Source organism: Nymphaea colorata, unplaced genomic scaffold (genome assembly GCF_008831285.2).
Source record: "Nymphaea colorata isolate Beijing-Zhang1983 unplaced genomic scaffold, ASM883128v2 scaffold0275, whole genome shotgun sequence".
Lineage (NCBI taxonomy): Eukaryota > Viridiplantae > Streptophyta > Magnoliopsida > Nymphaeales > Nymphaeaceae > Nymphaea > Nymphaea colorata.
This window is the reverse complement of record NW_022204781.1, coordinates 1304-10968: the sequence shown is the minus strand read 5'-3', so window position 1 is coordinate 10968 and position 9665 is coordinate 1304. Positions and strand designations below refer to the sequence as shown.

At 47.3% G+C, this 9665-nt stretch overlaps 1 protein-coding gene across 1 annotated transcript; it reads right to left on the bottom strand.

Moving 5' to 3' along the window:
* Window positions 1-467: 467 nt before the first annotated feature.
* On the bottom strand, window positions 468-7760 carry LOC116268424 (uncharacterized). Its single transcript, XM_031650072.1, has 8 exons — window positions 7410-7760; window positions 6698-7320; window positions 5984-6649; window positions 5264-5935; window positions 2807-3505; window positions 2093-2759; window positions 1455-2003; window positions 468-1310 (listed from the first exon to the last, which is right to left on the bottom strand). Exons 1-8 carry the CDS (start codon window positions 7758-7760, stop codon window positions 468-470), a joined length of 5070 nt encoding a protein of 1689 aa, XP_031505932.1.
* Between the last annotated feature and the right edge of the window lie 1905 nt (window positions 7761-9665).

Below are 9665 nucleotides of genomic sequence, written 5' to 3'. Positions count from 1 at the left end.
GCAAGTCCTGGTGGTGGCGTTGTAGACAGGGTCAATATCACTGCATTCCTCGCATTTCTTGGTGGTCTTGTTCCAGTGAGGAGTAGACTTGTCGCATGGTTGGCAAGTCTTTGTGGTGGCGTTGTAGACTGGATCAGTTTCCTTGCATTCTTCGCACTTTTTAGCTGTTTTGTTCCAGAATGGAGTTGTATGGTCGCATGGCTGGCAAGTCCTGGTGGTTGCGTTGTAAACGGGATCTGCCTCGGTGCACTCTTGGCATTTCTTTGCGGTCTTGTTCCAGAAAGGAGAAGACTTGTCGCATGGCTGGCAGGCTCTTGATGTAGCGTTGAAAATGGGATCTGCTTCACCACATTCTTCGCACTTCTTCAAGGCCTTGTTCCAGTGAGGAGTTGAGTTGTCGCAAGGGTGGCATGTTTCGGAAGTAGCATTATAGACAGGAGTCGGTTCCTTGCATTCTTGGCACTTCTTCAGCACTTCATCCCAGTGAGGAGCTGACTTGTCACATGGCTGGCATGTCTTTGTGGTGGCGTTGTAGACTGGCGTTGGGTCCTCGCATTCTTCGCACTCTTTGGAAGTCTTGTTCCAGAAGGGTGATTCCTTATCACATGGTTGGCATGTCCTTGTAGTAGCGTTGTAAGCGGGTGAGGCTTCACTGCATGCCTAACACTTCTTGGCAGTCTTGTTCCAGAAGGGCGTAGACTTATCGCAAGGCTGGCAAGTCCTGGTGGTGGCGTTGTAGACAGGGTCAATATCACTGCATTCCTCGCATTTCTTGGTGGTCTTGTTCCAGTGAGGAGTAGACTTGTCGCATGGTGGCAAGTCTTTGTGGTGGCGTTGTAGACTGGATCAGTTTCCTTGCATTCTTCGCACTTTTTAGCTGTTTTGTTCCAGAATGGAGTTGTATGGTCGCATGGCTGGCAAGTCCTGGTGGTTGCGTTGTAAACGGGATCTGCCTCGGTGCACTCTTGGCATTTCTTTGCGGTCTTGTTCCAGAAAGGAGAAGACTTGTCGCATGGCTGGCAGGCTCTTGATGTAGCGTTGAAAATGGGATCTGCTTCACCACATTCTTCGCACTTCTTCAAGGCCTTGTTCCAGTGAGGAGTTGAGTTGTCGCAAGGGTGGCATGTTTCGGAAGTAGCATTATAGACAGGAGTCGGTTCCTTGCATTCTTGGCACTTCTTCAGCACTTCATCCCAGTGAGGAGCTGACTTGTCACATGGCTGGCATGTCTTTGTGGTGGCGTTGTAGACTGGCGTTGGGTCCTCGCATTCTTCGCACTCTTTGGAAGTCTTGTTCCAGAAGGGTGATTCCTTATCACATGGTTGGCATGTCCTTGTAGTAGCGTTGTAAGCGGGTGAGGCTTCACTGCATGCCTAACACTTCTTGGCAGTCTTGTTCCAGAAGGGCGTAGACTTATCGCAAGGCTGGCAAGTCCTGGTGGTGGCGTTGTAGACAGGGTCAATATCACTGCATTCCTCGCATTTCTTGGTGGCCTTGTTCCAGTGAGGAGTAGACTTGTCGCATGGTTGGCAAGTCTTTGTGGTGGCGTTGTAGACTGGATCAGTTTCCTTGCATTCTTCGCACTTTTTAGCTGTTTTGTTCCAGAATGGAGTTGTATGGTCGCATGGCTGGCAAGTCCTGGTGGTTGCGTTGTAAACGGGATCTGCCTCGGTGCACTCTTGGCATTTCTTTGCGGTCTTGTTCCAGAAAGGAGAAGACTTGTCGCATGGCTGGCAGGCTCTTGATGTAGCGTTGAAAATGGGATCTGCTTCACCACATTCTTCGCACTTCTTCAAGGCCTTGTTCCAGTGAGGAGTTGAGTTGTCGCAAGGGTGGCATGTTTCGGAAGTAGCATTATAGACAGGAGTCGGTTCCTTGCATTCTTGGCACTTCTTCAGCACTTCATCCCAGTGAGGAGCTGACTTGTCACATGGCTGGCATGTCTTTGTGGTGGCGTTGTAGACTGGCGTTGGGTCCTCGCATTCTTCGCACTCTTTGGAAGTCTTGTTCCAGAAGGGTGATTCCTTATCACATGGTTGGCATGTCCTTGTAGTAGCGTTGTAAGCGGGTGAGGCTTCACTGCATGCCTAACACTTCTTGGCAGTCTTGTTCCAGAAGGGCGTAGACTTATCGCAAGGCTGGCAAGTCCTGGTGGTGGCGTTGTAGACAGGGTCAATATCACTGCATTCCTCGCATTTCTTGGTGGCCTTGTTCCAGTGAGGAGTAGACTTGTCGCATGGTGGCAAGTCTTTGTGGTGGCGTTGTAGACTGGATCAGTTTCCTTGCATTCTTCGCACTTTTTAGCTGTTTTGTTCCAGAATGGAGTTGTATGGTCGCATGGCTGGCAAGTCCTGGTGGTTGCGTTGTAAACGGGATCTGCCTCGGTGCACTCTTGGCATTTCTTTGCGGTCTTGTTCCAGAAAGGAGAAGACTTGTCGCATGGCTGGCAGGCTCTTGATGTAGCGTTGAAAATGGGATCTGCTTCACCACATTCTTCGCACTTCTTCAAGGCCTTGTTCCAGTGAGGAGTTGAGTTGTCGCAAGGGTGGCATGTTTCGGAAGTAGCATTATAGACAGGAGTCGGTTCCTTGCATTCTTGGCACTTCTTCAGCACTTCATCCCAGTGAGGAGCTGACTTGTCACATGGCTGGCATGTCTTTGTGGTGGCGTTGTAGACTGGCGTTGGGTCCTCGCATTCTTCGCACTCTTTGGAAGTCTTGTTCCAGAAGGGTGATTCCTTATCACATGGTTGGCATGTCCTTGTAGTAGCGTTGTAAGCGGGTGAGGCTTCACTGCATGCTAACACTTCTTGGCAGTCTTGTTCCAGAAGGGCGTAGACTTATCGCAAGGCTGGCAAGTCCTGGTGGTGGCGTTGTAGACAGGGTCAATATCACTGCATTCCTCGCATTTCTTGGTGGCCTTGTTCCAGTGAGGAGTAGACTTGTCGCATGGTTGGCAAGTCTTTGTGGTGGCGTTGTAGACTGGATCAGTTTCCTTGCATTCTTCGCACTTTTTAGCTGTTTTGTTCCAGAATGGAGTTGTATGGTCGCATGGCTGGCAAGTCCTGGTGGTTGCGTTGTAAACGGGATCTGCCTCGGTGCACTCTTGGCATTTCTTTGCGGTCTTGTTCCAGAAAGGAGAAGACTTGTCGCATGGCTGGCAGGCTCTTGATGTAGCGTTGAAAATGGGATCTGCTTCACCACATTCTTCGCACTTCTTCAAGGCCTTGTTCCAGTGAGGAGTTGAGTTGTCGCAAGGGTGGCATGTTTCGGAAGTAGCATTATAGACAGGAGTCGGTTCCTTGCATTCTTGGCACTTCTTCAGCACTTCATCCCAGTGAGGAGCTGACTTGTCACATGGCTGGCATGTCTTTGTGGTGGCGTTGTAGACTGGCGTTGGGTCCTCGCATTCTTCGCACTCTTTGGAAGTCTTGTTCCAGAAGGGTGATTCCTTATCACATGGTTGGCATGTCCTTGTAGTAGCGTTGTAAGCGGGTGAGGCTTCACTGCATGCCTAACACTTCTTGGCAGTCTTGTTCCAGAAGGCGTAGACTTATCGCAAGGCTGGCAAGTCCTGGTGGTGGCGTTGTAGACAGGGTCAATATCACTGCATTCCTCGCATTTCTTGGTGGTCTTGTTCCAGTGAGGAGTAGACTTGTCGCATGGTTGGCAAGTCTTTGTGGTGGTGTTGTAAACAGGAGCTGGCTCAATGCATTCTTAAGTCTTAGGTGTGGTTTCATTCTCTTTAGTTTTATTCGGGGTTGTTACGTTTGGAGTTGTATTGTTTGGTTATGTCTTGTTAGGAGTTGTCACGTTTGGAGTTGTCTTGTTTGGTTCAGTTGCGTTTGGAGTGGTATTATTTGTTTCAGTCTTGTTAGGCGTGGTAACAGGCGTTGTGTTATTTTTAGTCTGATTATTCTCTGGATGAGTAATAGGAGGCGTTCCAGTTCCTATTTTTCCTGGTTCTGTGCCATTGTTGCTTGGATGTGTTTGGTTTGGAGTTGTTTTGTTGGGTGTTGTTTCATTTGGAGTTGTTTTGTTTGGTGTGGTGGGTGTTGTCTTGTTGGGGTTGTTGGCTCTGTTTTATTGGGTGTTGTTGGCTCTGTCTTGTTGGGCGTTGTTGGTTCTGTTTTATTGGGTGTTGTTGGCTCTGTCTTGTTTGGTGTTGTTGGCTCTGTTTTATTGGGTGTGGTGGGTGTTGTCTTGTTGGGCGTTGTTGGTTCTGTTTTATTGGGTGTTGTTGGCTCTGTCTTGTTTGGTGTTGTTGGCTCTGTCTTGTTGGGCGTTGTTGGTTCTGTTTTATTGGGTGTTGTTGGCTCTGTCTTGTTTGGTGTTGTTGGCTCTGTTTTATTGGGTGTGGTGGGTGTTGTCTTGTTGGGCGTTTTGGTTCTGTTTTATTGGGTGTTGTTGGCTCTGTCTTGTTTGGTGTTGTTGGCTCTGTTTTATTGGGTGTGGTGGGTGTTGTCTTGTTGGGCGTTGTTGGTTCTGTTTTATTGGGTGTTGTTGGCTCTGTCTTGTTTGGTGTTGTTGGCTCTGTTTTATTGGGTGTGGTGGGTGTTGTCTTGTTGGGCGTTGTTGGTTCTGTTTTATTGGGTGTGGTGGGTTGTCTTGTTGGGCGTTGTTGGTTCTGTTTTATTGGGTGTTGTTGGCTCTGTCTTGTTTGGTGTTGTTGGCTCTGTTTTATTGGGTGTGTGGGTTGTCTTGTTGGGCGTTGTTGGCTCTGTTTTATTGGGTGTTGTTGGCTCTGTTTTTTGGGTGTGGTTGTTGTCTTGTTGGCGTTGTTGTCTGTTTTTTGGTGTTGTTGGCTCTGTTTTATTGGGTGTGGTGGGTGTTGTCTTGTTGGGCGTTGTTGGTTGGGTGTTGTTGGCTCTGTCTTGTTAGGTGTTGTTGGTTCTGTTTTATTGGGTGTTGTTGGCTCTGTCTTGTTTGGTGTGGTGGGTGTTGTTTTATTGGGAGTCGTTGGCTAAGTTTTGTTAGGAGTTGTCACATGTGGGACAGTATTGTTTGTGTTATTCGAAGTGGTATTGTTTAATCTGTTTTATTAGGAGTGGTCATGTTTGGTTCAGACTTGTTAGGAGTCGTTTTATTAGGGGCAGTTGTATTAGTGTTATTGGATACTGGGGATTTTGGGTTCCTATCTTGCCTGGTGTTGTGCTATGAGAACTTACGCACTCTTGAAGGGTTTTATTCCAGACAAGATATGATAAGCATTATTAACAAGAGTTAGTTTCAGGATTGAAGACAGGTGTTTGCTCACTACATGCCTAACACTTCTTGGCAGTCTTGTTCCAGAAGGGCGTAGACTTATCGCAAGGCTGGCAAGTCCTGGTGGTGGCGTTGTAGACAGGGTCAATATCACTGCATTCCTCGCATTTCTTGGTGGTCTTGTTCCAGTGAGGAGTAGACTTGTCGCATGGTTGGCAATCTTTGTGGTGGCGTTGTAGACTGGATCAGTTTCCTTGCATTCTTCGCACTTTTTAGCTGTTTTGTTCCAGAATGGAGTTGTATGGTCGCATGGCTGGCAAGTCCTGGTGGTTGCGTTGTAAACGGGATCTGCCTCGGTGCACTCTTGGCATTTCTTTGCGGTCTTGTTCCAGAAAGGAGAAGACTTGTCGCATGGCTGGCAGGCTCTTGATGTAGCGTTGAAAATGGGATCTGCTTCACCACATTCTTCGCACTTCTTCAAGGCCTTGTTCCAGTGAGGAGTTGAGTTGTCGCAAGGGTGGCATGTTTCGGAAGTAGCATTATAGACAGGAGTCGGTTCCTTGCATTCTTGGCACTTCTTCAGCACTTCATCCCAGTGAGGAGCTGACTTGTCACATGGCTGGCATGTCTTTGTGGTGGCGTTGTAGACTGGCGTTGGGTCCTCGCATTCTTCGCACTCTTTGGAAGTCTTGTTCCAGAAGGGTGATTCCTTATCACATGGTTGGCATGTCCTTGTAGTAGCGTTGTAAGCGGGTGAGGCTTCACTGCATGCCTAACACTTCTTGGCAGTCTTGTTCCAGAAGGGCGTAGACTTATCGCAAGGCTGGCAAGTCCTGGTGGTGGCGTTGTAGACAGGGTCAATATCACTGCATTCCTCGCATTTCTTGGTGGTCTTGTTCCAGTGAGGAGTAGACTTGTCGCATGGTTGGCAAGTCTTTGTGGTGGCGTTGTAGACTGGATCAGTTTCCTTGCATTCTTCGCACTTTTTAGCTGTTTTGTTCCAGAATGGAGTTGTATGGTCGCATGGCTGGCAAGTCCTGGTGGTTGCGTTGTAAACGGGATCTGCCTCGGTGCACTCTTGGCATTTCTTTGCGGTCTTGTTCCAGAAAGGAGAAGACTTGTCGCATGGCTGGCAGGCTCTTGATGTAGCGTTGAAAATGGGATCTGCTTCACCACATTCTTCGCACTTCTTCAAGGCCTTGTTCCAGTGAGGAGTTGAGTTGTCGCAAGGGTGGCATGTTTCGGAAGTAGCATTATAGACAGGAGTCGGTTCCTTGCATTCTTGGCACTTCTTCAGCACTTCATCCCAGTGAGGAGCTGACTTGTCACATGGCTGGCATGTCTTTGTGGTGGCGTTGTAGACTGGCGTTGGGTCCTCGCATTCTTCGCACTCTTTGGAAGTCTTGTTCCAGAAGGGTGATTCCTTATCACATGGCTGGCATGTCCTTGTAGTAGCGTTGTAAGCGGGTGAGGCTTCACTGCATGCCTAACACTTCTTGGCAGTCTTGTTCCAGAAGGGCGTAGACTTATCGCAAGGCTGGCAAGTCCTGGTGGTGGCGTTGTAGACAGGGTCAATATCACTGCATTCCTCGCATTTCTTGGTGGTCTTGTTCCAGTGAGGAGTAGACTTGTCGCATGGTTGGCAAGTCTTTGTGGTGGCGTTGTAGACTGGATCAGTTTCCTTGCATTCTTCGCACTTTTTAGCTGTTTTGTTCCAGAATGGAGTTGTATGGTCGCATGGCTGGCAAGTCCTGGTGGTTGCGTTGTAAACGGGATCTGCCTCGGTGCACTCTTGGCATTTCTTTGCGGTCTTGTTCCAGAAAGGAGAAGACTTGTCGCATGGCTGGCAGGCTCTTGATGTAGCGTTGAAAATGGGATCTGCTTCACCACATTCTTCGCACTTCTTCAAGGCCTTGTTCCAGTGAGGAGTTGAGTTGTCGCAAGGGTGGCATGTTTCGGAAGTAGCATTATAGACAGGAGTCGGTTCCTTGCATTCTTGGCACTTCTTCAGCACTTCATCCCAGTGAGGAGCTGACTTGTCACATGGCTGGCATGTCTTTGTGGTGGCGTTGTAGACTGGCGTTGGGTCCTCGCATTCTTCGCACTCTTTGGAAGTCTTGTTCCAGAAGGGTGATTCCTTATCACATGGTTGGCATGTCCTTGTAGTAGCGTTGTAAGCGGGTGAGGCTTCACTGCATGCCTAACACTTCTTGGCAGTCTTGTTCCAGAAGGGCGTAGACTTATCGCAAGGCTGGCAAGTCCTGGTGGTGGCGTTGTAGACAGGGTCAATATCACTGCATTCCTCGCATTTCTTGGTGGTCTTGTTCCAGTGAGGAGTAGACTTGTCGCATGGTTGGCAATCTTTGTGGTGGCGTTGTAGACTGGATCAGTTTCCTTGCATTCTTCGCACTTTTTAGCTGTTTTGTTCCAGAATGGAGTTGTATGGTCGCATGGCTGGCAAGTCCTGGTGGTTGCGTTGTAAACGGGATCTGCCTCCGTGCACTCTTGGCATTTCTTTGCGGTCTTGTTCCAGAATGGAGTCGTATGATCACACATTTGGCATGCTCTTGAAGTCGAATTGTAAACGGGTTCTGTATCCTTGCACTCTTCGCACTTTTTGGTTGTTTTGTTCCAGAATGGAGTTGTGTGATCACACTGTTGGCATACTCTTGAAGTAAAGTTATACACGGGTGCAGTTTCCTTGCATTCTTCGCATAATTTCAGTGTTTTATTCCAGAAAGGAGTTGATTTTTCACATGGTTGGCATGCTCTTGAAGTAAAGTTATAAACAGGGTCTGTGTCATTGCATTCCTCGCATTTTTTAGCAGTCTTGTTCCAGTGAGGAGTAGACTTGTCACAAGGTTGGCAGGCCTTGAGGTAAAATTGTATACAGGATCTATATCGTTACATTCCTCGCATTTTTTAGCTGTCTTGTTCCAGAATGGTGTGGACTTATCACATGGTTGACATGTCCTGGTGGTTGCGTTGTAAACGGGATCTGTTTCTTTGCATTACTCACACTTTTTGGCAGTCTTGTTCCAGAAGGGAACTGATTTGTCACAAGGCTGGCATAACCTTGAAGTAGCGTTGTAGACTGGATCGATATCTTTGCATTCTTCGCATTTCTTAGCTGTTTTGTTCCAGAAGGGTGTGGCCTTGTCACAAGGTGGCATAGCCTCGATGTAAAGTTATATACAGGGTCAGTGTCTTGCACTCCTCACATTTTTTAGCTGTTTTGTTCCAGAAAGGAGTCGTATGATCACAGAGCTGGCATGCTCTTGACGTAAAGTTATACACTGGCTCTGTGTCCTTACACTCCTCACATTTCTTTGCGGTTTGTTCCAGAAGGGTGTGGACTTGTCACACATTTGGCATGCTCTTGAAGTCGAATTGTAAACGGGTTCTGTATCTTTGCACTCTTCGCATTTTTGACTGTTTTGTTCCAGTAGGAGTTGTGTGATCACAGAGCTGGCACGCCCTCGATGTAAAGTTATAGATGGGTGCAGTTTCTTTGCATTCTTCGCATAATTTCAAAGTCTTGTTCCAGAAAGGCGTTTACTTTGGACACAATTGGCACACCTTTGCTGTGCTATTCCAAATGGGAGTTTTTTAATCACATTCTTCACAGATATGCTTCACATCATTCCATATTGGCTTTGCATCATCACAATTAATGTGCTGCATATCTTGCTGGTTTGATTGTAGACCTCATATGTTTCACATCTTTTCTCGCATTTCTCATTATAGAAGAGTATTCTTCATAAGGCTTACAAACTCCAGTCAAATTCGAGCATTTTATCTTTTTGATATTCCATTTCTCTCCCACCGGACATATCTTCTCTTCGCATTTCGATGAAGTATAATTGAAGACTGGATATTCCTCAGGACATTAGTCACATATTTCTTCAGTCTAATTCCAAAGGGGCGTATCAGCTGGACAGAGTAGCAAGAATACGTATCAGGATTCCATATCGGTTTGACGTTATCACAAACGGATTTAGATACCTTTCTTGCTTAGCATTCACCAGTTGTTAGGTTGAATACTGCTCTGGAGTGCACTTGTTGAGACATTCATTTAGAGAGGTATTCCAATATTTTCCATCGGGACATCCCTAACATGTCAAATCCTACTCATTCCAGTAAGGCGTAGGCTCTTTGCATTTCTATATTTTCTCACACAGTTGAGTCTGTTCATTCAACTTAGTCCCTTCAGTGCAATTCTTGATGCACTTCTTCTCAGTTTGGTTCCAAACGGTACTCTTGGGGCAACCAGTACAGTTCATAGTTTTTTTACTGAAGTGCGGAAGTTTTTCAGGACAAGCCTCGCATATCTTGTTGACCTTATTCCACACAGGCTTGTTGGTCGGCATACACTTTCAGTATTATTGGGCATTGGAGCAGTCACCTTCGGCTTTCTATCGCATTGCCTGGTCTGCTTGTTGTATACTTCGGTCTTCCGGC